The sequence below is a fragment of the Dipodomys spectabilis genome, unplaced genomic scaffold, assembly GCF_019054845.1.
Source record: "Dipodomys spectabilis isolate Male_0828 unplaced genomic scaffold, ASM1905484v1 ptg000002l, whole genome shotgun sequence".
Lineage (NCBI taxonomy): Eukaryota > Metazoa > Chordata > Mammalia > Rodentia > Heteromyidae > Dipodomys > Dipodomys spectabilis.
Window position 1 is genome coordinate 4,584,381 of NW_024870679.1, and position 26,272 is coordinate 4,610,652.

General features: G+C 41.6%; 2 protein-coding genes across 2 annotated transcripts in view; both read right to left on the reverse strand.

The window, feature by feature from the left end:
• The window catches only part of Fndc7 (fibronectin type III domain containing 7), a 35,347-nt gene extending 25,874 nt beyond the window's left edge, over positions 1-9,473 (reverse strand). The window contains exons 1-4 of the mRNA XM_042683717.1: positions 9,411-9,473; positions 8,655-8,673; positions 2,911-3,165; positions 941-1,201 (exon numbers count right to left, since the gene is read on the reverse strand). Coding sequence (XP_042539651.1) covers positions 941-1,201; positions 2,911-3,165; positions 8,655-8,673; positions 9,411-9,473 — 598 coding nt within the window. The remainder of the gene's footprint in view (positions 1-940; positions 1,202-2,910; positions 3,166-8,654; positions 8,674-9,410) is intronic.
• Positions 9,474-16,210: 6,737 nt separating this feature from the next.
• Positions 16,211-26,010, reverse strand: Prpf38b (pre-mRNA processing factor 38B). Its single transcript, XM_042675756.1, has 6 exons — positions 25,373-26,010; positions 22,289-22,357; positions 21,879-22,030; positions 21,740-21,800; positions 19,217-19,440; positions 16,211-18,216 (listed from the first exon to the last, which is right to left on the reverse strand). The coding sequence occupies exons 1-6, from the start codon at positions 25,670-25,672 to the stop codon at positions 17,373-17,375; spliced, it is 1,650 nt and encodes a 549-aa protein (XP_042531690.1). The 5' UTR covers positions 25,673-26,010; the 3' UTR covers positions 16,211-17,372.
• Between the last annotated feature and the right edge of the window lie 262 nt (positions 26,011-26,272).

Here is a 26,272-nt window from a genome sequence, read left to right on the forward strand (position 1 = left end):
TGGGTCAGAGGTAGAGCGCTTGCCTTGCATGCATGAGGCCCTGGGTTCGATTCCTCAGCACCACATAAGCAGAAGAAAAAAAAAACACAAATAAATAAATAAATAAAAATCAAAAGGGGCTGGGTGCTGTTGGTTCACATTTGAAATCCTAGCTACTCAGGAAGCTGAGATCTGAGAATTGAAGTTCAAAGTCAGTCCAAGCAGGAAAGTCCATGAGACTCTTTATCTCCAATGAACCACCCAAAAAGCCAAAAGTGGAGTTGTGGTTCAAGTGGTAGAGTATAGCTAAGGGAAAAGCTAAGGGATGAGCTCAGATTCTGAATTCAAGCCCTAGTAGTGGCGCAAAAGGAAATAAAAGAGAAAATGGGAGGGGGGGGGGACATTAAAACAGGAGGGACAGGAGTGATTGGTGCACCTTAGAAGAATCATGTCCTGTGTGACATGGAAAGTGGGTGTTACAATTGAGATGGATCACAGGGAGAGGTACTCCCTTCTGTGTACTCCTTGCAACAGTCCTTTTTCTTTTTTCTTTTTCTTGTACTAGCACCGGTGTTTGAACTCAGGGACTAAGTGCTATCCTTTAGCTTTTTCCACTCAAGGATGACACTCTACCACTTGAGCCACACCATCACTTCCAACATTTCATTGGTTAGTTGAGGATAAGAGTCTCTCGGATTGGTCTCACTGGACTGGCTTCAAACCACAATCCTTAGATCTCAGCCTCCTGAGTAGCTATGATTACAGGTGTGGGCCACCAAGTGCTTGCTTGGTTCCCCTAGCCATCTCTTTTCCCGTGTAGCAAGTGTCTAAAGTGCTGAGGCAGCTAGCACTATAAGTAACTTTGTAATAAATTTAAACTGCCAGCTGCTCTCTACTTATCATTGAACATTGCTCCCGGGAGCTGTTGTACATGGCCCCTGTCATTAACCAGAGTCCTTACTTGTTCTCTGATTGCAGGTGGAGTCATCCCCAGGGATTCCATTGGCGTTCCAGGCATAGGCTTTTATCGTGTAGAGAGTCCCCGCATCTAAGCTGCTGAAGGTCAAGGAGGTGTTTGTAGTATTCTCTTTCCAAATCCTACCCAAACCATTGGCTTGCATAATGGAAACAGAGAACCCAATGGCCATATATACAGCTTCCCACTGCACAAGGATGGAATCTGGACCCGGAGAGCTTACTTCTAGAACTGGTGCTGCCAACACTAGAAAGACAAACAATACCAGGTCATGCATCTGTGTTATAGAAATCCAGTGGAGGATAATTCAAATTATTGAGGAGTGAGTAAACAGAGGTTGATTATCCATGTGATAAAAACAACTATTTGCTTTGAGAAAAAAGAAAGGAAGGAAGGAAGGAAGGAAGAAGGAAGGCAGGCTTCATGGCAGAGCACTATTAAATGATTGCTACTTGTGGGCTAGGAATTCAATTCAGTGGTAGACCACTGGCCTAGCATGTGGGAGGTCCTAGGTTCAATCCCCAGCATGATAACATTGAAGAAATAAATAAACAAAGCTGGGTGCCAGTGACTCATGTCTATAATCCCAGCTTCTCAGGAAGCTGAGTTGTTCAAAGCAGAAAAGTCCTTAGACTCTTTTCTTCAATTAACCAGTAAAAAGCTGAACCTGAAAATGTGGCTCATGTTCATAGAACACCAGCCATAAGGGAAAAAAGCTAAGGGATAACATGAAGCCTTGAGTTAAAACCCCAGGCCCCAGTACTGGCGAAAGAAAGGAAAGGAAGGGAAGGAAAGGAAGGGAAGGGAAGGGAAGGGAAGGGAAGGAAGGAAGGAAGGAAGGAAAAAAGGAAGGAAGGAAGGAATAAAGGAAGGAAAGAAGGAAGGAAAGAAGGAAAGAAGGAAGTTAAAAATAAATAGTCTAAGATTGCATAAACCATAATGTTTCAAAGATATCAAAAAACTATAAATATGAGACAGTACTTTCAACCAGAAGTTAGTCAACAGTTGGATTAAAATATCCCTATAACCAGGCACCAGTGGCTCACACCTGTAATCCTAGCTTAGGAGGCTGAGATCTGAGGATCGCGGCTCAAAGCCAGCCTGGGCAGGAAAGTCCATGAAATCTTATCTCCAATAAACCACCAGAAAACCAGAAGTGGGGTAAATGACAGTTTATACTATTTTAATATGCACATAACATTTTTTGTAGTATGGAGGAATGAATCTAGGCCCTTGTACATACTAGACAAGTGCACTACTGCAAGCTATATTCCTTCAGAAATATACTTAGGTATGCTTTAACCAAATGTTTTTATTTGTTAACATACATGCCATGTGTCTATGGCATATTTAGCAAAATCATTTCCATGTTTTGCTTGTTTGGCCTGGATTAAAAAATGGAAATCTGTCTTTCAGAGATTTAAAAGCAAGAATGCTTTTAAAGATGTCCAGAAATAGGCCTTAATTTCCAAAGCAGAAAGCATCTGGCATTTAAATGCTACCCCTATCACAGAAAGCTGAGTTACTTAGAAAAAGAAAAAGACACCAAAATGAACCATCATTGGTGGCTTTCACTTTTTTTGGTCATGGGGCTTGAACTCAGAGCCTGGGCACTATCCTGAACTTTTTTGTTTTTGTTGTTGCTGTTGCCCAAGGTTAGCACTCTACCCTTTGAGTCACAACTCCACTTCTGTTTTTTAGGTGGTTACTTACAGATAAGAGTCCTAAGGCCTTTCCTGCCTGGGCTGACTTTGAACTGTAATCCTCAGATCTCAGCTACCTGAGAGGCTAGGATTACAGGTTTGTGAACCACAATCTCCCAGCTGGCTTTCACTTCTGAGTCCTAAATTGTAGCCATCAAGTGTCATCAAACTACACTGTACATATATGTTTAGATTGTCACTGATCCAAGTCATGGAAAATGTTCAACTTCTGAGCAGCATTCAGCTACCTACCTGTCTTTGCCTGCTTCGGACGTGATGCCTGACTTCTCCCAGCCGCACTGATGGATCTGATGGTGATTTGATACAAGGTGGCAGCCTTCAGGCCTGTCACAGTGCCTGGGGAATTGGCCACCATGGTCTCAATGACTGTGTCTCCATCTTCAGCGGTGAGCAGGTAACTGGTAGCCCCTGGTACTGTGGCCCATTCTACAGTGATACTATTGCTGAGTTTTGAATATGCCTGGTCAATAGTGGGTATTTCAGGAGCTGAGAGACATTGTGAAGTTGTCCATTAGCCAGGATATCTTACAGGGATATCTTTGTATCAGTTTCTCTTCAAACTATACCATTCTGTTTCCCTCTTTTAGATATAAGCTTTTGCCCTCACTTTCCAGATTGAGAAAAGATAGGACTCTGTGGAAAATGAACTATGCAACTTGTGGGCAGGAATGGGAGGGGGAAACTGGGGGAAAGTGAAGGAAGGAGTGACATTGTCCAAAAAGAAATGTACACGTCACTTGACTTATGAAAAGGTAACCCCTCTATACAACACCTAAATAATAACAATAAAATTACATTTAAAATGGGCTGCGAAGGTGGCTCAGTGGTAGAGTGCTTGCCTTGCCTGCATGAGGCCCTGGGTTTGATTCCTCAGCACCACATAAGCAAAAAAAAAAAAGCTAAGGGGGAGAAAAAGAAGAAGAAAGGAAACCAGTGGCTCATGCCTATAATCCTTGCTACTTAAGAGGCTGAGATCTGAAGATATGAAAGGTAGCCCAAGCAGATAAGTGTGAGCAATTCTTATCTGTAATTAACCAGCCACCCTCCAAAAAAAAAAGCTGGAAGTGGTGATGTGGCTCAAGTGGTAAAGTGCCAGCCTAGATTACAGAGACTTTTTCCCCCAGTTGCCTGTGGAGTCATTTGTACTTTCTGTGCTATGAAGAATTCGGAGTGGAAAGTGATCATGGAAAAGAATGCTGAAAGGAAAGAGAGCATCATGTCCCCAAACTGGCTGCATGCTCCCAGCTTGAACCCCTTCATCTCTACCTCCCAGTGCACTCTCTCAGGCACTTCATGCAATTCCCAATGGTATTTACTCTAACAGAAGAGGAGGGAGAGTTGAGCCCTTTGTTATAATTACATCATGGTACCTTCTTACTATTGAGGTAAAATGATTTTTAGTTTTTTTTAATATAAAACAAAAGTAGACCTTGTTTTCCCTTTCCCTACTGAGAATCTCTATCAGTATAAGAATGGGCTGTGAGCTTCCTCCTGGGCTCAGCTGTTGTTGGCCATGGGGATAGGAATAGGAATGCTCACCATGAGCACACAAGGCCTTCGTTTCTCTGCTTTGGAAATGAGCTGGGAGATAATGGCATGGTAATCCAATTTCCCACCTTAGAACAGACACAGACACAGCAATGTCCTGGATATCAGAGATTCAAATGGAAGGAAAGGTCAAATGAACATAGCTAGGTTTTATATTTGAAACTAGAGATTTTGGCCTTTTATATTTAATCTATTCTATTTGCTGGGCCAAATCACTACATGCCAATTTTGAAACTAAAGGGCAAACTGGGCCTGGTGGTGCACATCTATAATCCCAGCACATAGGAGGCAGAGGTAGGAGAATCTCCAGTGGGATCGTTTCCGTATCAGCCTAGGGGATGAGCCAAGACCTGGATGCAAAACTAAAAAGCAAAAGGAATAGAGCAAGGAGGAAGGAGGAACAGACACAGAAGAGTGATTTGCTGGCATCCACTCTTCTCAAGTCCCCTCTCCCCAGCCAAATCCCTATGTGCACAATACAGGCAACTTTCTCTTTCTCTACCAATAGCCCAAAGTTGAATTTGGCATTATCTCAGAAATAACCGTGCTGCAAAAATGAACAATGTCTCCACTGTGCATTGGCCAGACATTCCTGGAACATCACTCACAACTGTCTCTTCTGTTATTGAAAGAAAATCATGCTGGTAATGTATGCTAGAGGAAGGACCAGGCCTGAGAGCCATTTGCCTGTGGAAGCTGATTCTGCAGGAAGCCCCTAAAGAACAGCTGGAGCTCCCTTTTCCTCCCTGGGCCACATCCCTCTTCTCCTCCTAGTCATTTGTCCTGGAGTCTGTGTTTTCTTTCCTCTCATTTTCTGATCTCTCCCAACTCATTCTTTTTCCTCTACCTCCTACCTCCTGTGATAGTCACTCCTACTCATTGGAATGGACTAACTTCCTGGGGAAATAATAAGCTAAATAGTTGTAGACAGAGCTAGGTACCAGTGGCTCACACTTGTAATCCTACCTACTCAGGAGGCTGAGATCTGAGGATCATAGTTCAAAGCCAGCCCAGGCAGGAAAGTCCGTGAGACTCTTATCTCCAATTAACCACCATAAAACTGAAAGTGGTGCTGTGGCTCAAGTGGTAGAGCACCCTCTTTGAGCTGAAGAGCTCAGGGACAGCTGTCATCCAGGCCCAGGGTTCAAACCCCATGACCGACCAAAAAAAATAATAGTTGTAGACAAAAGAGACAGTGCTTCCATAGAGCCAATCTAAAGGACTGGCATGTCTGGCAATGGTGGCTCATGCCTATAATCCTAACTACTCAGGGGACTGAAATCTGAGGATTGTGATTCGAAACCAGCTTGGACATTTGCCCACAAAAAATTGCCTGGAGTGGAAATGTGCCTCAAGAGGTAGAGCACCAGCCTTCAGCAAAAAGCCAAGCAAGAGTGTGAGGCTATTAATTCAAGCCCCAGTACTAGTACAAAATTATTATATGAATGGTAATAATAAGTAGTTTAGCATGTTAGATCAGCTTCATATTGCCTGTCACAGAGCCTGACAAAAGCCTGACTTGGCTTTTGGACAGGCACTTTCTTCAGAGAGGAGTCCACCAGGAGCCAGTGTTAGCTGAGTGAAATTTAGAAGCATGTGGTAGAGAAATACAAAAGGATGTGGATTCATAAACTCTAGGTTTCAGTCCTGGTTCTATTTTTAACCTTTGTGTGGGAAAAAGAGCAAGTCATTTCAACCATTCTCATCTCCAGTTTCTCTTCTGAGCAAGGTGGAATATTAATAAGATCTACAATTGGGGGTTTACGTTAAAATGTAAACCCTTTATGGTTCTGAGTTATTGTAAAGGTTATGCGAGATAGTCAATGTAAGGGCAGTTTGAAAGTGTGTGTGTGTGTGTGTGTGTGTGTGTGTGTGTGTGTGTGTTTGGGAAAGCCAGACCATGCAGTACTACCATGGAGGATGCCAGTGAGAATGAGATTCTGGGAAGTAAAGGGTGAGTGCAGGCTGGAGAGAGAGTGTGCTGTTTTATGGTTGACACTCAGCAGGCTTTGACTAGTGCCAGCCATGACAGCAAGTCATGTGACAATGTCACAAGGCTTATCTGGGGTGGTAGGAGAGTCAAGGAGAGAGCAGAATAGTCTGGGTGGGAGAATTCAAGTGTGGCTGTGGCCAGCGGGCTTTGTGTAGGGAGCAAGTGGAGTCACCAGCTATAACATGAGTAAACTCATATGCCCAGTGCCAGTCATGATACAGCAGGATAAAAGGTAGGACCAGACATAGGGGATATTTGTTTGGCGGGAGGGATGGGTGAGTAGGTACTCCTCATGCTATGACAAACCTCAACAACTCTCAGAGAACAGAACAACAAAGCAAGACCATGGAAAGAAGAGAGGAATGAGCATGAACTAGAGAAGGAAATGATAGTTCTGAGCAAACTGACAAACCTATTGATACTATGTCATTTGATTACAATTTGGAAACATAAGTAACAGCTACACATTTATAGTAAGAGACTTGAGAGACATTTCGTTGTGTGTGATCAAAAGTTTTGTTTTGTTGCTGAGGATCAAACCAAGGGCCTCACACATATAAGCTACATGACCATTTTACCACCAAACTATACCACCAGCTGAACGATACTATTCAATGACATCATTTAGCCAAGCGCCAATGGCACACACCTATAATACTCAGGAGACTAAAATCTGAGGATCACAGTTCAAAACCAGCCTGGGCAGTAAAGACCATGAGATTCTTATCTCCAATTAGACAGAGGCAGAACACTGAGATGCTTGAGTGGTAAATGTCTTGCTCTATGGAGTAGCAATTGTTCTCTTTCTTACTTCTCGAATTAGCCCACTAACTGGACTGATGAAAGATAAGACGTTATTCCCAGACCGTGCACCCAACCACTCGGACACTCGACCTTTGATACTCAGCCTCTGTGCATTCTACCAACTCAGAGATCTAAACTAGCCCAGAGACCCCAGAGGCCCGACACAAATAGCCAGAACTTAAGGAAAAGCAAAATACACTCATCCTCCATGAAGCCTTTTACACAGTGCAAACCCATCCAAGCTACTGAAAAGCAAGGATGAATTAATAAACACGATTCACTGATATCTCCATCAGAACACCCCTCTTCTTTTGTATAGAGAAAGTGATGGGAGGACTGTAAGAGGTCAGTGTGTCCTGGTTGGGTGAGACCTTGTAAGAGACCGTTGGGTTTTGTCACCTGAAGGTTGATTATTTAAGAAATAACTGTACGATGCATGTGATAGTATATACCTGTCTCAGGTATTCAGTAGGCTAAAGCAGGGTTGCTTGAGGCCAGGAGTTTGAGATTAGCCTGGGCAATATAGGGAGATCCTAACTCAAATAAAATAAATAAAAACTAATAGAAAAAAATAAAACCACTTGGAATATGGCAAAATAGTCCCTTCTCATCGTCCTCAATAACACTATGGGTGTATCAAGAACAAAGAAATGAGAATAAAGCAGAAAGTCATCTTTAAAAAAGTTATATATTCATGGATTTCATGAAATTTTATTGCCCAGCCGTATATGATCAATTTAAAATCGTCTTAACTCTACTTCCCTCTTCTATGATGTAGACAAAAAAGTGAAAATTGTTCTAATTTATATTGAGTGTTTATCAGTGAAGTATTTAATATTAGAGGGTTCCTACAGATAATCTAAATTCCATTACATTAAACATTATTTTTCATCCCGAAGGCTTAGATTTCTGGATGAATAAGCCAGGAGAACCTCCTAGAAAAATTATTTTGCCTTCAGTCACTAATTTAAGAAAAATCTTAAATCCTTTTAAAAGAGAGTTCCTCACTGGATACTTAGATGGGCACATTAAATTGTACAACCTTTTGAAGTTCAAAACAAAATAACTCATAAAGAAAGAAAATGCAGACTTCAACAAATACATGTTTAAAAAAGAAGAGCAAGCTCCTTTTCAGCTTTGAGTTACTGTATCTTAAACATGTAGCTTTGAAAGTGTAAACTGTCTTTTGTTTAAAGCAGGGAATCTTAAATCATGAATGAAGTACAATGTTTCTAGTTTTCTCTAATTTCCCAGAAGATGAATAAGAAAAGTTCTGTAAGGTAGACTATTGTAGCTAAGATTTTATTTGTTTGGCTAGAATAATGATCCCTGTCATATTTTGCTCATGACCAACTGTATACAAGAAAATTCATTGCTATATAACTTTACACATTTTGATACACAATTAAGAATAACTTACAAGAACTTATTTTCAAACATGATCCAATTGTCTTACCAGTTATAACTTTCCCAATACCTGATACAGTGGGGTTAGCACCTCATGTAAGTGCTCAGAAAATATTATTATTTTCTTGGTATTGCCTTTAGATTTGAGGGCAGCCCATGAATTGATAATAGAGATCAAAATCAAAATATGAGGAAGGAAAACCTATAAGTTAGAAAATTTTACCTGTCTTAGCTGAAACAACCTGAAAAAGAAAAGTTGAGGAAATTAGAACCATAGGGAAAAACATCATTTGGGGAAATATAAAACATAAATCAGAGCCCTCAAACAGACAACTAATAACAATGAGAACAGTAATAGGTGAATCATATTTCTGTACAGAATGTGAGCAATCTTTCAATCCACACAAGCATTCTTTTGTACAACTCATTTCCAGTTCACAAATGTACCACAAAGGAATCCAAACAGAATTTACAGGCCAGAGGTAGTTCATATTACTGTTTCATTTTCCCCCTTTTGAATCTGCCTATTGAACTAAGTCAGAAGCTGCTGACAGATTTCTTCTTCCAAAAATCTTTGTTCTTAAAATATAATGATAATCTTTTCTTTTTCTAATATGTCACATTAAATTTTAAACATACCATCTTGGTATGACCCTAGAGTATTTTGAGTTCTATCTCCTCTAACCCCTCAGTAGGATCAGGACTGAGATGTGAATCAAGTATAGAGTGCTTACCTAGCCAGTCTGAGAGCCTGGATTCAATTCCCGTATAACCAAACAACAGTACAACAAAAGACTGGTTGTATTGGCATCAAGATAGAGAAATAAAGATCAATGGGACAGATAAAAAAATAGGCCCACACTTGTATAGACAATTGGCTTTCAACAAAAGTACAAGGGTAATCCAAACAAGAGAGAGAGAGAGAGAGAGAGAAAGAGAGAGAGAGAGAGAGACATTATGAATGTGAAGGTGAACTCACCATTTTAAGACAGATGACGCTGAATCCAATCAAAGACAGATATTTTTCTGGTCCCCTAGCCATCCTGTAGATAGCAAAACTCATGGGCACAAAAGAATAGAGTTAGGGTCCTCTGGCCCTCAGGAGGGCAGCACTGAAGTTCATGGGATGTGGGGCTGCAATGGGAGCGGACGCTGGATTCTGTTGAGCTTACCTGTACTAGGAGCATTTAGAGAACTGGCAGAGATTGGTATTACAAAGACTGAAAAGAGAGGTGAAGAAAGCCATGCCAAGCGGGCCAAAAGCGTGGCTGTAATCTTGGCTTCAAGGTAATGTGTAGATTGTGCTTATTTTCTTTTGTGAAATATACTTCCCTAAAAAAAAAATTGGCAAAACTATACAGAAAATTATTGGTGCCATGGAATTTTAAACTCTAAGATCCCTATCAGTTTTGCTTAATTTTCATTCTTATGTGAGTGGTTTGCTCAGGGTGGTTATTTTGGTCTGAGTGGATCCGTTTTGCTGTCAACAGCAAGTTGTTGCTGAGCTTTAGGACCAAAGAGGAAAGAACTGAGAAAAGATGGAGAGATCTTCCTTCTAAGCACTGTCTGTTCTTTGCCCCCAGCACCACCCTGTAGTTCCAATACCTTTTCCCAAAGCCATTCTAGTTTAGGCTAAGTAAAAATTAGCATTTAATCTAAGCACTTTAGTGTATTTTTTTTTTTCTGGTGCCAATACAGGAGCTTGAACTCAGGGCATGGGTGCTGTTCCTTAGCTTTTTCACTAAAGGCTGGTGCTCTACCACTTGAACTGCAGCTTCACTTTCAGCTTTTTGGTGACTTTCAGCTTTTTTCATGACAGAATTGGAGATAAGAGGCTCATGAACTTTCCTCCCTCAGCTAGCTTAGAAGTTTGATCCTCAGATCTTAGCCTCCTGAGTAACTTGGATTACTGATGTGAGCCATCAGCATCTGACCTACTATCTAATTCTTAAAATACATAAATGAGTACCTGTCTGAAATCACACATTAAATGGTTGAGTTTCAAAATAGCCAATCTGATCTCTGCTTTTAACCAAGAAATGGTATTTTAAAAAAAGGATTGTATTTACTCTCTCCTACTTTACTATAAAGGTTCATAATTAGGGTAGGATCAGGACTGAGATGTGAATCAAGTATAAAGTGCTTACCTAGTACTTTACTATAAAGGTTCATAATTAGGGTAGGATCAGGACTGAGATGTGAATCAAGTATAAAGTGCTTACCTAGCAAGTCTGAGAGCCTGGATTCAATTCCCGTATAACCAAACAACAGTACAACAAAAGACTGGTTGTATTGGCATCAAGATAGAGAAATAAAGATCAATGGGACAGATAAAAAAAATAGGCCCACACTTGTATAGACAATTGGCTTTCAACAAAAGTACAAGGGTAATCCAAACAAGAAAGTATAGCCTGGGCTAGGAAGGTGGCTCAGTGGTAGAGAGCTTGCCTTGCATGCTTGAGGCCCTGGGTTCAATTCCTCAGCACCACATCAGCAGAAAAAAAAAGCCGGAAGTGGCGCTGTGGCTCAAGTGGTAGAGCGCTAGCCTTGAGCTAAAGAGCTGAGGGACAGTGCCCAGGCCCAGAGTTCAGGCCCCATGACCAGACGCCCCCCCCTCCCCAAAAAAAGAAAGTATAGCCTGCCTGCCTGCCTGCCTGCTTTCCTTCCTTCCTTCCTGTGTGTTGTGATGATATTGGGGCTTCATCTTAGGGCCTAGGCACTGTCCCTGAACTTCTTTTGATGAAAGCTAGCACTCTACCAGTTGAGCCACAGCCCCACTTCTTTTTGGGGGAAGGGGGGTTATTGGAAATAAGAGTCTCACAGACTTTCCTGCCTGGGCTGGCTTTGAAGTATGGCCCAAGTAGCTACAATTATAGCTGTGCACCATAGTGCCTGGTTGTTTTGAAATTACTAAAATCACTGGCTGCCTGAAATTTTTTCAGATTTTTTTTTTGCAAAACAACAAACATGTCTGTTTCAACATTGTAAGTGTGCTAGTAGCGTAACACTAAGAATATTAAGGTTAACCAGCAAAGAAGGGAAATGGGGGAAAACTAGGGAAGGAGTGACATTGACCAAGAAACATTGTATTCATAACCTGACTTATGGAACTGTAACTCCTTTGTACAACTACTTCATAACAATTTTTAAAAGAGAGGAATAAAAAGATAAACCAGCAATATAGGACTTGGGGATTTAGCTCAATGGTAGAGCAATTGCCTAGACAGTGTGGGGACCTGGATTTGACACCTCCCTTCTCAAAAAAAAAAAAATATCAGTGATACAGAGGCCAAAAGAAGATTGGAGATTTTAATCCTAGCTACTCAGGAGGCTGAGATCTGAGGATCACAGTTCAAAGCCAATCCAGGCAGGAAAGTCCATATGATTCTTACCCCCAATTAACTACCTGAAAAAAAAAAAACAGAAGTGGTGCTGTAGCTCAAGTGGTAGAATGCTCACCTTGAGCTGAAGAGCTGAGGGATAGCGCTTAAGCCCTGAGTTCAAGTCCCATAACTGAAAAAAAAAAAATTAAAAAGTATTTAGGATTAGTATTTAGTTCAGTGGTAGAATATGTGCTTAGTATGCATGAGGCCCTGGATTTGATCCCATGAAGAGAGACAGACACAGACAGAGATTGAGAAAGATAGAGATTTCCCCCAGAATTTTTTTTTTTTTTTTTGGTCCAGTCGTGGGGCCTGAACTCTGGGCCTGGGCGCTGTCCCTCAGCTCTTCAGCTCAAGGCTAGCGCTCTACCACTTGAGCCACAGCACCACTTCTGGCTTTTTTCTTTTTTGCTTATGTGGTGCTGAGGAATCGAGCCCAGGGCCTCATGCATGCAAGGCAAGCGCTCTACCACTGAGCCACCTTCCCAGCCCCCTCCCCCAGAATTATAATAAAATAAACCAGGGAGGGGTTCCTGGTTTCAAGGAAAAGAAACTCAGGCCATCTTAAGGAAAAGAGAAATTACAAGGATATACATTGGCCAGACTAGAAAATGACTAGATGGCTAGCAGGAAGCAAGGTAGCATTAGGGTATACTGCCTTTTTCTTTTCTTTTTTGGTGCCAGCCTGGGGCTTGAATTCAGGGCCTGGGGGCTGTCCCTGAGCTTCTAATGCTGAAACATTTGAGCCACAACTACATTACAGCTTTTTTTTGTAATTTAGTGGAGATAAGTCTTGCAGACTTTCCTGCCTGGGCTGGCTTGAGATCATGATCCTCAGATCTCAACCTCCTGAGTAGCTAGGATTACAGGTATAAGCCACTGGTGCCTGGTTCTTATGACAATCCTTAAAACCTCACATGATGAGAATGCAAGTCTGGCACAAACTTTTAAGAATTAGGCAATTCTTTATTATTTTTGATGGTAGCCTGAACTTTCACTTGCTAGGCAAATCTTAGCACTTGGACCATACCTGTGGCTTAGCTTTTAGCTTTTCCAGTCTTATTAAGACTGGCTTCAAACTGCAGTACTCTGGATCAGCCTCTAGAGGTAGCTAAGATTACAAGTGTGCACTACCCACACCCAGCTAAACTGTTTGACACTTTTTTTGTTTTTGTTTTTATTTTTTAGTCGGTCATGGAGCTTGAACTCTGGGCTTGGGCCCTACGCTCTTCAGCTCAAGGTGAGCGCTCCACCACTTAAGCCACAGCACCGCTTCTGGTTTTCTAGTGCTTTATTGGAGATAAGAGTCTCATGGACTTTCCTGCCCAGGCTGGCTTTGAACTGTGATCCTCAGATCTCAGCCTTCTGAGTAGCTAGGATTACAGACGTGAGCCACCGGCACCCGGCTTGTTTTTATGTTTTAAGTACTGGGATTTGAATTCAAGGCAAAATGCTTGCTAGATAGGCAAAAGTTTACCACTGGAGCCACATCTCCATCCTTCAATTCTTATTTCTCAATTAAACCTCTGAAGAAAGCCAGTCTAATTCATTTAAATTATCAGTAAATGTACTGAGCTAAGCAAGCCCTTTACATCAGAAGTCATCAACTTAATGAGGTGGTTCCTAGGGGATGGGCATCAACACACATTCAGGACCTATGTTCTATGTCTATTGAATACACTAATTTCAACAAGGAAAGTCTGACGTAAAGAATTAGTAATCAGTAACAGGGGATTAGTAAGAGAACAAATATAGCAATAGTGAGTGCCCAACAAGTCACAAATTTAGAAGAGGTTCTCTTGAAAAACTGACTTTGATGGAGAGAATGTAGCTTTGACCTAGGCGCTGAGATCTTGAAGGGGGGCTGGAGAATGGGGGAGAGGAGGATTGTCAACAAAAAACTAGGCCATTACTAAGTGAAGTGCTATGACTCCCTGGGAAGTTGCCTGCTGGGGTGCAACAAGGCTTTCTGGGAAGCTGGCAGGGAGAATTTGCTAAGAACTTCCATCAGTGACATGCCACTGAAATTTGCGGAATGACCTGGATTATCCTACTGGCTTCTACACCTGGCAGAACCAAGACAGTAGCCAGAAGCTCATGCCCTCTGCAGCCTCTTCCATAGTAAAATTTTTCTCAGATGGCAAAGGAAAGTTTGGAAGACCTGAGTTCCACAATCACAAAGCAGGGCCATGAAAAGTGGGTTTGGAACCCGACAACCCACACATTATCTCCCATAAAAAAGTTTAAAAGCTAACTGGCACGTTCAAAAATAGCTGTACTGAACAAGGTTTGGTATAACTCCATTTCCCACATAAGGATCAGATATTCCATTCAGGAAGAAATGTCTTTTGCTGGCACTGCTGGATCTAGGAGTCTGGTGACTTGAAAGTCTCTAAGAGGGAGAGAGGACAAGACTTTTTGCATCTGCTCAGCAAGTGCCATTTGTTTTGTTAATTTCAGTTGTTAGGGGGTTAGAATTGATGGGATACACAGGCACACACACACACATCCATTGTGTGTGTTAAAACTGACCCAATTAGCTAAGTAATTGACAGAATAAAGCCCCAGGAGAAGGTACTTGCAGATCAGAGCTTATGAGAATTTTCCCAACCCTTATGATAAACCTCATGGTTTATGTGCAGTATGAAATGCATTAGGTCAGCTGCTCAACTTGAACAGCACAATCCTTTGTTCCATGAGCTGAAATAGCACTCTCCTACACACCTGAATATATTATACCTGCATGCTACAGCACAGATCATGATTATGTAAGAGATATGACTGACAACATAAAAGCACATATAAGGGCTAGGAGTAACTTAGTAGAATGCCTGCCTAGGAAGTGTAAGGCTGAGTTCAAGCCACAAGGCCACCAAAAACAAAATCATAACTTGTGATGGCACTTTCAACTCCATTTTTTTGTGCTAGTACTGGAGAGCCTGAACTCCACTCCTTGAGTTTTTAGTTGCTGAGCTTTTTCCACTCACAGCTGGTGCTCACTTACACCACACCTCTGGTTCCAGCTTTTTGTGGCTAACTGGAGAGGTCTTGTGAATTTGCCTGCTTGGGATGTCACTGAACCTGAGACCTCAGTATGTGTATAGTTAGGATTATAGGTGTGAGCCACTGGAGTCCAGCTTCAACTTGGGTATTTTAAATGCCCAAACCATTTAAATACCAAACTATTTCAAGCAGGGTTGTATTGAACGGAGTAGCATAATTTAGGTATGCTAAATGCAGATTCTTCAGAGGCTGAGGATAGAGCTCAGAAGCAACACACTTACCTACTGTAAGCCTTGCTCCAATCCTCTGCATGGCAAAAACAAAAACCAGAAACCCATTTTTAAGTTTGTTCTACACTGGGTATGTGGTACATGCCTAGAACCTCAGTAGTTAGGAAGTGAAGGCAGGATTGAGGCCTTCCTTCCAGGGCTGTACTGAGACTACATATTTAAAAATAAAATAAAATAAATCCAGGCTGAGAAGGTAGCTCAGTGGTAGAGTGCTTGCCTTGCATGCATGAGGCCCTGGGTTCAATTCCTCAGCACCACATAAGCAGAAAAAAAAAAAAAAAAAGCCAGAAGTGGCACTGTGGCTCAAGTGGTAGAGCACTAGCCTTGAGCTGAAGGACAGCACCCAGGCTCAGAGTTCAGGTCCCACAACTGGACCTCCCCCCCCCCCCCCCCAACACACACAAAAAAAATCCAAATACACCCCTACTCCCCACCTTACTGGCTTTCATGAAGATTTTTACCTTTTCTGTCTACCTACATATGTCACTTGATGGTCAATTCAAACATGAATCTTCTTCAAAAAACCAAACAGCATTTTTAAAGAGGAATTTGTTCATTTAATGAATTTCTTCTTAAATTTAATTAGGTACAAATGTTTAGCCCATGTTATGGAGGACTCTTGGCTCCATGTAGCAGTTTTGCAAGGTAGCTTCTGAGTGTCCTTCGGTTGGCAAACGTAACCACTAGGTTAAAATACATGTTGGTACAGAAACACCACTATATTGTCAGCAACACTCACTTAGTCCTGCCACTAATGAAATCTATCACTCTGGGCTTGTTTTAAAAATAACTGGTTATAAAAATTTCCTTCAAGTTCAGATGGTAAATACTAACATACAGTCCAAGAAAAATTAACACCAATAAGCACCTTTAACATGGAACTAACTAATCAGGAGATTACCCTCCTCAGTGACTGACAAAACATCTCCAACAAAAGTACCGGCTATTAAGAATATCAGATTTGAATCTAGTTTAAAATTGACTTTTATCTATCTATAGCCAAGGTTATTTCTCCACACAGTGTGACTTTACTAGTATTTTATCCACTTAGAGAACTTTAAAAAAGAAAAGGTAACAAATGGGGGAAAAGCCAACACCCAGAATAAAGGATTTAATCCAGTATTTATTCCACACTCATGATAGTTCTCAGAATACAGGTCATAAGAACAATCTATCAATTTGCTGATAGTCTTAAATAATGCAGCACAGCATTACTTTTAATTTTGTTCTATATTATGTTTAAAAACAAAACAGCAATCTTCATTATCAATAAAAAAAGTTGAGTTTTAAAAAAGGATGCTATATCAAGCTGTTTCATAATTTAAGTATTTTCCACTTATAAAAATGCTTTGGAAGCTTGAGGCTTGAATATGTTTCTCTATTCATCTGCCCCACCCTCTCCCAATTACATATTAGTACAGGGTTGCTCCAAGAATGCTAGGCTTTAGACATTAATTTTTTTTTAATATAGTACTTTAAAAATCTGAGAAAGAATCAAGGAAAAAAAAGGTTACATGTAGTTTTCAAATAAAAAAGGATAACTAAGTGAATACGTTTTAGGCATACTAAATGTCCCTTTGAGGTAGAATGCTAAAAGGACCTGATCCAATCACAGCCTAATTTAAACTTCTGCATCAGAAACTAACTTCTTATAAATTCTCTCTAAAGTTAACTGTGGAGAATATTAAGTACAACATATTAACAAGAGCCTTTCAAGATAATATACAGTGGACAAGAATTGTTAAGCCTACAATTGTCGCCTTCATGTACACTGAAAACACAACTCTCCTAGAAGACGACATCCAAGATCCATTCCCAAAGTCTTCAGCATTCTATTATGAAAGCACAGCCATGCTAACTTCAGTACACAACCATAATCCCACACCTACAAAAAAATATAAGTAGCGGCAGTTTATTGCCTTATACAAATTTAACCAACATGGCAACCATGCCTAAAGGAATTAAAACATTTTCAGGACATATGTACAGACTGTACATCTTAAAAAAAAAAAAAACAACAACAACCAAACAATAAAAATGCAAGAACATTCTGTGCATCATGTATCATCAACTCAACAAGTGGGTGAAAATGTCAATGCAATGAATGGGATTACAAAGGCACTTCCCTACACCAAATGAAGAAATGAAAATGCAGCCTATGGAGAGCTTGAAGAGTTTAACTACTGCACAATTTTAACTCAGGGGAAAAAAAAGATTTAATCAAATGTTGATAGGATTCAATGTGATCCACTTATACAAAAATCTTCACACAGTCTCATCTTTGTTTTTCTGTGGCTTTTCTTGGCTCTCTTGTTCAACACTTTGGCTCCTCCGACGCTTGTCTGGCTGGTCCTTACTATCATGATCTCGTTTGTGGGAACGTTCTTTGCTTCTGCTACGCTTTCTAGATTTCTCTTTGCTGGGACTATGTTGTTTTTTTTTCTCAATACTGTCAGTTCTTCCTTGACTGCCACTTCTACTTCGTTTATTTGATTTTTCTTTGTTTTCATTTTTGTGCTTACTTGATCTCTCTTTGCTCCTGCTCCTGCTTCGTTTCCCTGCATTTCTACTTCGACTCCGACTCCGGTGTTTCCTCTCTCTGCTTCTACTTCTACTGTGTTTTTTTTCTTTCTTGGAATCTTTTTTGTCCTCTCTATGCCGCCTATCATCTTTGTCTTCTTTATGTTTCTTCTCTTCCACCTCCCCCCTACTTCTCCGTTCCTTGGAGCGTTCTCTGGACCGGTCCCTCTCCTTTTCTCGATCAATACCTCTTTCCTTATCATAGTCTCGATCTCGTCTCCTCCCTCTCTCATTTTCTTTCTCTCTTTCCCGATCCCTGTCTCTTCTGTCCCCTTTCCTATCGCGACTCCGACTGCGGCTCCTATGCCTTTCCCTACTCCTGCTATGCCTGCGATCTAACCCCCGATCAATACTTCGGGATCTTCGCCTTTCTTTTTCTCTTTCTTTGGCTTCCCGCTCTAGCCGCTGGCGTTCCTTCTCTCTTTCTAACTCTCTGTCAAAACTAGAAGACCCATGGCCCTCCCGATGATGACTTCTGCTTCTTGATCTTCTTGGGGATCTCCGTGGACTCAGAGACCTCCTTGGAGATCTAAAAAATGGGAAATAAGGAAATATCAATAGAAATATTATAAAGAGCTGGGGACATAGCTCAACGCACTGGGTTGAATTCCCAACACCATGCAATGCCCCTTAAGCCCCTTCCTTCAAAACCTACCCAAACATATTGCAAAAATCCCATTAGCACTGTTCAATCCTATCTTACATACAATCAGGAACAATTAAATCCTCAGTTGGAAGTATAGTTTTCAGTGGAATAGTGCTTCCTCATATATAAATCCTTCGGTTTGATTGTCCACATAAAGAAATAAAATGAGCAGTGTGACAGTGGCTCATGTCTGTAGTCTTAACTACTCAGGAGGCTGAGATCTGAGGATTGCAGTTGGAAGCCAGCACAAGCAGAGAAAAATCCCTGTGAGACTCTTTATCTTCAATTAACTACTCAAATAAGCCAGAAGTGGCACTATAGCTCAAGTGGCACAGTGCTATAGCTTTGAGTACAAAGAGGCTCAGTGACAGCACCCAGGCCCCTAATTCAAGCCCCAGGACAGGCAAAAAAAAAAGCTCAGAGACAGTATCCATGCAAGCCAGGACTGGCGTATACAAAAAGACTATTTTTTATGGGGAGGGGGAAGAAGTAACACACTAGTAAAATGAACAGTATAAAACCTGCCAGACACTGGTTATATAGTCTTAGCTACTCAAGAGGCTGAGATCTGAGAATTGTAGTTTGAAACCAGCCCTAGCAGACAAATCTCAGAGGCTTTTTATATCTAACTAACAAAACAATGGAACTGAAGGTGTGGCCCAAGCACTGAAATACCAACTGTGACTATAAAAGTTGGAGAGGGTAAGAACTCTGAGTTCAAGTCCTAGTAGTGGCACATAACCTCCCCTCCCCTCCCCCCGCCCCCCCCCCCCCCGCCCCGCCGCCGCAGCCTCTTCAGAACTTGCTACTAATTACCAAGAACCACCAGCTTGTATAGAGTATACTTTCAAAAAAACCCCACCGAAACAGTTTGTCACATTACCTTGAACGTCTGCGTTCCACATGTCTGTCTATTTCCTCAGCACCTTCTTTTCCATCTTTCTTGATTTTCCTAGGTCGAGTTTTAATCTGCTGATCAATGTTCTTCTGAACTGGAACAGGAATTCTTGGAAACAAAGTAGAAAACCACTCCAGTTTTGTGAGAAAAGACCGAAGCATTTCTCCAATGGTCATTACACAGCCTCCACCAGCCTTCACATCTAGGTCCTATGAAACACAAAAGATACCCTAACCGTCAAAAAAAAAGGTGATTTCAGCATATAGCTGCATACTAAAATAATTTACCATCTTTGGAATCTCAAGTATAAAAAGATTCTAACAGGAAAGTTTCAATTTTTGCATCCTAATCTGGTAATGAATGATAAGAGAAGTATTTGGGCTTAGTGTGTACATGCAGGCGAGAACAAACCCTGCAGTTTCATGGGCATAAAGGGAACTGAGTTAATATGAAAAACCCCTTACATGACTAACAACTGACTTAAATTTCCATTCCACATACTTACTAAGAATATCTGTCTGTGGACACATTTGTATACATTATACCTGGTAATGTAACCTAGGTATATGAACTAGTTCAGTTAACTCTTGGCTATCTTTTAATAGCTGCAATACAAAATGAAGCCCTAAGAAAACTGGAAGCAATAGCAAACCAACTGCCATGAAGCAGTGAGGTTTCTAATTTAAAGTTATGTAGAAAATAAATAAATGAACAAATAATTGGAAACGCATAATCCATGATGACCATTGTCTCTGAAAAGGGTCATTACCGCATGAAGGCCTTCTTGCTATGCCCTCTCACAGCTCAGGACATGTTAGTCAGCTATTGTCAGTCCCAAACCTATAGTGCAAGCACACAAGGAAAGTGAGATTTGTTATCTAAACAGGAAAACAAGAGCTAAAGGTAAAACTGCTTGCACTCACACACATTTAAGTGTTCAGATATACAGTATTTCCAAATATAATCGCTGCAGATATCTAAAGAAGAAAACATGAGTTAGCTTAAATAGAGGACCTGAGCGTTTGTAAAAAAAACAGATTAATCAGAAACATTCAGAAAAAAACCTAATGTAACAGTTATAAAAAGGGACATGCTTTTTTTGAAGACAGAAAGAAGTGCTTTAGTAAAAACACTCAACTAAAGAAGAAAAAAGCTTTAATGATTATGGTTATCACCTAGAATGCTTTCTGGATCTTCTGAGTTATTAAACTGATCAGTAAATAGTCCAAAAGGGGAAGGAAAAAGGGTAGAGAAAAATAAAAATGTCTAAATGAGACTATTTTAGGTGTGCAATAGTGAAAATAAGACCTTTCCATTTAGAACATTCTATAATTCAACAAATTCTTTTTGAGATTTTAAAACAGGACTCAACATACAGCCTACAAAAATCTGTTTTATTAGGGGAGAAGCCAAGAGCCTGTGGCTTGTGCCTGTAATAGCTATTAAGAATCTGAGACTTGGAGGATTGGGGTTTGAAGCCAGACAGGGCAGAAAAGTCAGAGACTCCATCCCCACTGTACCAGGAAAAATGCCAAACTGGAGGCATGATGCAAGTAGTAGAGCATCAGTTGTAAGCAAAGAAGCTCAGCAGGACAAGAGGCCCTAAATTAAGCTGGTACCAGTACAAGCACATAAAAAAAGTGGAAATTACATGTACACAGTTCATAACTGAGTACATCGATATATTTTAGACTTAAGTATGTAAACAAATTAACACAAGTATGCTTTAAATCTGACTCAGTAAATACAGCTTTCTGAAGTAAACTTCCTTTTCTGAACACATGTGAGTCTCAGGGTGGCAAGCTAGATTAAAAATTTTTTAAAACTGAAGTAATTAAGTTCTTTTGTTTTTTTGCTTTTGGCAGTGCTAGGCATCAAACCCATGTCTTTACCAACATGTTAAAAAATAATTCTTTTTAAATCATGTGTGGTATACTAGGAGTCCAAAAGTTCTAATTAGCCAGATATAGTGATGTATGTAATTCGATATTTAGGAGTCTGAAGGGAAAGACTGCAAGTTGGAGGCCAGCCTGAGTAACACAGTGAGACTCTCACTTCAAAATTAAAAAAAAAAAAAAAAAGCTAGAATTAAAATACTTTGTCATCTTGACTAACTCATCTAAATTCTCAGCCTAAGTCACAACAATCTCCCTAAGTGTGTACTTCTATGCAAATGGATACTAGCATTTGGATCAACATGCAATGTGTAAGTAAGTCTCTTATTACCTCAATCTGCAGCATGCCCTCTTAAAAAACTCACTATCAACTGTACAAGTTAGGATCAATACAATACACAGGATATAATTTGGAGAGAAAAATTTTGGTCATTAGCAATATATATTAAATAAATGAAAATACTAATGCCATCAAGTCTTAGCAAAAGGACAATAACTCCAAGTGTGATTGAATTAAGTGTATAGAAAATCCTAGAAAACACTAAAACTCTAATGAATAGGAGTATGAAAGTAAGCAGAAAAAAAAAACGAATTATTACCCTTGCTGACATACCTCTTCATCATCAAGAAAAGACTCAAACCAGTCCCACAGGTCTGTAGGGGGCTGTGTATACCTAGAAAACGAAACATTTATTACGCCGTGAATCAAAATGAAGCTATTAATTTAAAATTGTAGATAAATACATGCATACCTTATATACATAAATCCAAGGGCTCTAATATATGGAGAGTCTGTATGTGTTATAAGACCCATCACTTGCTTTCGAGTTAACTTCAAAGTAAATAATTTGTATAACAGGCAAAAAGCTGTAGAAACAATTCCTCCTGTTCCAACACCTCGAACCTTTAGGGGAAACAGTTAAAAAGGAAAACAATTAACAGATACCTCACACCCAAAATCTGATCAAAACCTAAGAAGCCATAATTCTTAAGAGTGAAGTATAAAAACAGTTCTCCTGACCATTCACTGGAAAACTGAATTTACATTTTTAAATGTCTAAGATCTGCAAATAAATTCTCAGTTGACTTAATGAGACTTAGTTTTCCAATAAACTTAGTTATCAGACAGAAGAACTGAAAAAATGCACGTACTTCTACTTACCCCTCCGCACATCCCCGTCTGGCCAGCTGTTTTTCTGCTTCCTTTCTCCCATGGCTCAACATGTGTGACCTGAAAATAGAAAAGAGGAACACAACAAACATTCACACTTTGAACTTTTTTAAAACCTGAGTGAAGTAATCTCAAATTCATAATAGAGCAGTTTCCCAAAAACTATTTTGGCATTTTTGTATACGTTATTGTTCATTTACATTAAGAGTGTAAAAATCTTTGGAAAAAATTGTATAGACTCTGAAAGAAAACAGAACTACTAGCACTTAACAAAACCTTCAAAAGTTTGCAGAGCAGAAATCCCATTAAACTAGATAGTCCTTCCTATCTACACACGTGAGAATCAGGAAATTTGCACAACTTCTTAAGAATCACTTAAAGATTTACATTTTAACAAAACTTCAGTTTACAATTTGAAGTAAAAAGTATTACTAAAACTTAAGCATTAACTTGAAGAGTATCTTCAAAATAACCAGAATTGTATAATTTTTTGATGGATTTTAAATCTATTATCATACAATAAGAAGTAGTGACTGAGGATGTAGCTCAGAGGTAGTGTGCTTGCCTTAGCATGGATTAGATCCCCAGAATCCTTCAAAGTTCACTAGAATTGTAACAAATTACTTTGATAAAGAATTATAGACATTTCTAGTTTTTTAATTTTTTTTGTAATTTTATAATTTTAACTAGGATCAAGTTGTTTTTTGTGTGTGTTTTTTCGTATTGGTCCTGGGGCTTGAACTCAGGGCTGAGCACTTTCCCTGAGCTTTTTTGCTCACCATTAGCACTCTACCACTTGAGCCACAGATCTACTTCCAGTTTTATAGTGATTAATTGGAGGAAAGTCTTAGGGACTTTCTTGCTTGGGCTGGCTTCCACCTACGATCCTCAATCTCAGACTCCTAAGTAGTTAGGATGAGATGTGAGCCACCATTGCCCAGCTTCAAATTCATTCTAGTTTTAATTCATTTTTAGACTAATTATGCAAACCAATCTGGTTTTCCCAGAACATAAAGTGTGAACAGGCATTAAGAAACAGCATTATCTTTATAAAAACCATACAAGACATTTTTACATATGAAAGAAATCCACAAAACTTGTTCCTTAAATCCAGTTATTTCAGTACATATTCTTAAAAGTCTATTTCCACATATATGTGAAAACATTTTGTAGTCCTCACTGCTTAGACAGGGAAGTTTGCATTTAGATATAAGCACTACACTGTTTTGCTCGACTCCTTGGCTTTTAGAGTTTACTTCCTGGAATTTGCTATATAAAGATGCTTTAATTCCTTAAAAGTTAGACAAAGAGTAGGTACAGTATAAGGATAAAAATCAGATGGATCAAAGTATTATAAGCCTACCTATGTCAATGATTATTTGATCCAAATACCTTAACAAAACCTGGGTCTTTCTTAAGTTGTTTGAAAACAATACTTGAAACTAAACTGTAAACAAGAATCTTCTACTACAGCAACATTTACCTAGTTTTTAAGACAGCCTATACAAAAGGTGCAGGAACCCAATTCTCACATATTCAAAGTTAGCTGCATGTTTAATTATTGTGTGCCACGCTGTATCCATGTTGAAAGATCTTACCTTTAAAAAGTTAAAACTAGTACATTTTGTTACAGTTAAACCTACTACACTCTTGTAAACTAATACCAAATTTGTCACCCAAAGTTAAATTGTATTCCCCCAGATGTTTTCTATAAAAAAGTAACATAACCTAAGCAATTAACTGCGAAAAAATGGCAAGCAAAAGAGAATGTCCTTTTGTCAACACACGTATTCAGATGACAGAAAAATGACATACATGGGTATGTCGAGATTTTTTAAAGTGTCAATACAAACAAAATACTGTCTACTTGATGTTCTAGTTAAAAATGCTTAAGCGCCCTGGGCTATTATTTATATACGTTAAAACGTAAACTAACTTTGGAGGCCTGGAAGTTATTTTTTAAATTATGTAATTTGCAAGGAAGCGGAGAAAGCTAACCTCGTCTGTGACGACCAAAAACCAATGGCCCCCAAAAAAATCTAAGTAGCCGTTCATTTAACCAGGGAAATAGGCATTTATGGCGATTGAGCATGATTAATAGTGCATACCTCTACCTGCGACCCTGGGCTGCTCCGAGCCTCGCTGCAAGACTGAGTCAATCCTGCTAACGAAACAAGAACTGAGACAAGAGTGCAGTGAGGAGGCGCCTGGTGAGCTCCCCAGCACAGCCAAGCCAGCACCGACCCTGCCGCAGAAGCCCAGGGCCCAGATAATTCGCAATATGCCCAATGCGCAGGTGGCTGGGACCTCTTACTCCTCACTTCCTGCTGGGAAAATTTCCAGGCCTTCTGTACACCTCTTGCCCTGGCACCTCTCCACCCTCATACCGCCCAGCCCTCTACGCTACACCATACACACACACGCGGGCACGCGCGTGCGCGCGCACACACACACTCACACACACACACACACTCACAGCACTGACCATTATCCTGTCTGTCCTGGACAGTACCAAACACGAGGTCAACACCGAAGTCACTACACGCTCTGGCCCAGGGGTGAGAGAGATAGAAAGCACCAAGTTGGCGCTTGGGGGAGAGATCCGCATCGTAAGGAATGTTATCTTTAAGACCGTGAACTGGATGGAGAGGCTTCGGTTACTCTTTTTTTTCTCCGTTCTCCTAAAACCCTCTCCCCCACCCCAACCGAATCCCCCCCGAGGGCTAGGCAGGAGGCGGAGGAGAAAAGGAGGAAACCTCGATAGCGGCGGGGGAGCTCCTGGTTCTTAAAAAAGATCTGTAAAGAAGACAAGGCGGCCCCCGGCCCGACCCCGGGTCCCTCTCCTCGACCCGGCAACCGGGCCTCGGTTCCCCTTCCTCCCCACACACCCCCACCCCCTACACACACACCACACCCACAAAGCCTCAGGCCTCGGAGGAGCGGGGAGGGGGGTGGGGGGGGAGAGGCCGCCTCCACCGGGTTTTCCTCCAGACCCCCTCGGAGCCCGGACCTGGAATCCCCCCACCAGGCCTTCCCCGCCCCCCCACCACCACCCAAGGCCCAGTCGCGACGTACCTTGAAGTAGATCTCGTCCACCACCTCGTGGTAGGTCTTGAGCTCGTACAGCTGCACTTTGAAGTAGGGCGACGACAGGATGTTGGTCAGGATCATGGGGTTGAGGTTCATCGTCTTCTCGTTGCCCCACAGCGGCAGCACGTTGCCCTGCTTGCCCGACACCGCGGGCTTGGCGGCCCCGCCGCCGCCGCCGCCGCCGCCGCACTGCTGCTGTTGCTGCTGGGCCGCGGCCGCCGCCGCCGCCGCCTGGTGCTGCTGCGGCTGCGAGTTGCCCGTCAGCGCCGGGCTGTTGTTGGCCATGTCGCGGCTGGAGGAGGGAGGGAGGGAGGGCGGGCGGGGGAGGGGGCCACGCTCGGTCGCGCTCGCTCGTCGGGACAACGGTCCGGGACCCTACTCCATGGATCGCCGCCCCAGGAGCTGGGGCCCGCGCTGTGGCTCTGCCCCAGCCAGGCGAGGCAGAGAGACGGAGGGGTGGGGGCGGGGGGGAAGTCGACGAACGGATCCCGGGGTAGACAGCAGACGCCCCGCCACCCCGAGATGCGGGGCTGCGAGGACTCCGGGCAAGAAGGCAAAGCCGGCGACCCCGGAGCGCGATCTCTTCCGCCAACTGCCCCTGGGAACAAGATGGCGGGCCCGGCGGATGTGACGTAACACCCCCAGCGTTCCAAGCTACGCCGGCGGCCAATCAGAGACGCCCGAGCGGGCTGGCGCGTCCTCTTCCCGGTTCCGCGCCGTTCTCTGCGTGCCGGAGTCGCTGCGGTGTCGGCTTTTAGAGGAGTTTCCTCCCCTCACACACCCTACCACGCGGGGGAGACGTGGGGAGGGGTTAGGCACCAGCAGTTTGCCCTGGTTGCTAGTCGGCCCCGAAAGGTGCTCGCATGGGCCGTTGTGGACTCGGGG

What these genes read in the sequence shown, in the direction of transcription:
- Prpf38b (XM_042675756.1), bottom strand. Translation starts at nt 25,672, where the DNA reads ATGGCCAACAACAGCCCGGCGCTGACGGGCAACTCGCAGCCGCAGCAG. An exon ending in CTTGGATTTATGTATATAAG is followed by an intron (nt 21,801 to 21,878) that starts GTATGCATGTAT and finishes TTCGTTTTCTAG; the next exon opens with GTATACACAGCCCCCTACAG. An exon ending in CTTTTCTTGATGATGAAGAG is followed by an intron (nt 19,441 to 21,739) that starts GTATGTCAGCAA and finishes TGTGTTTCATAG; the next exon opens with GACCTAGATGTGAAGGCTGG.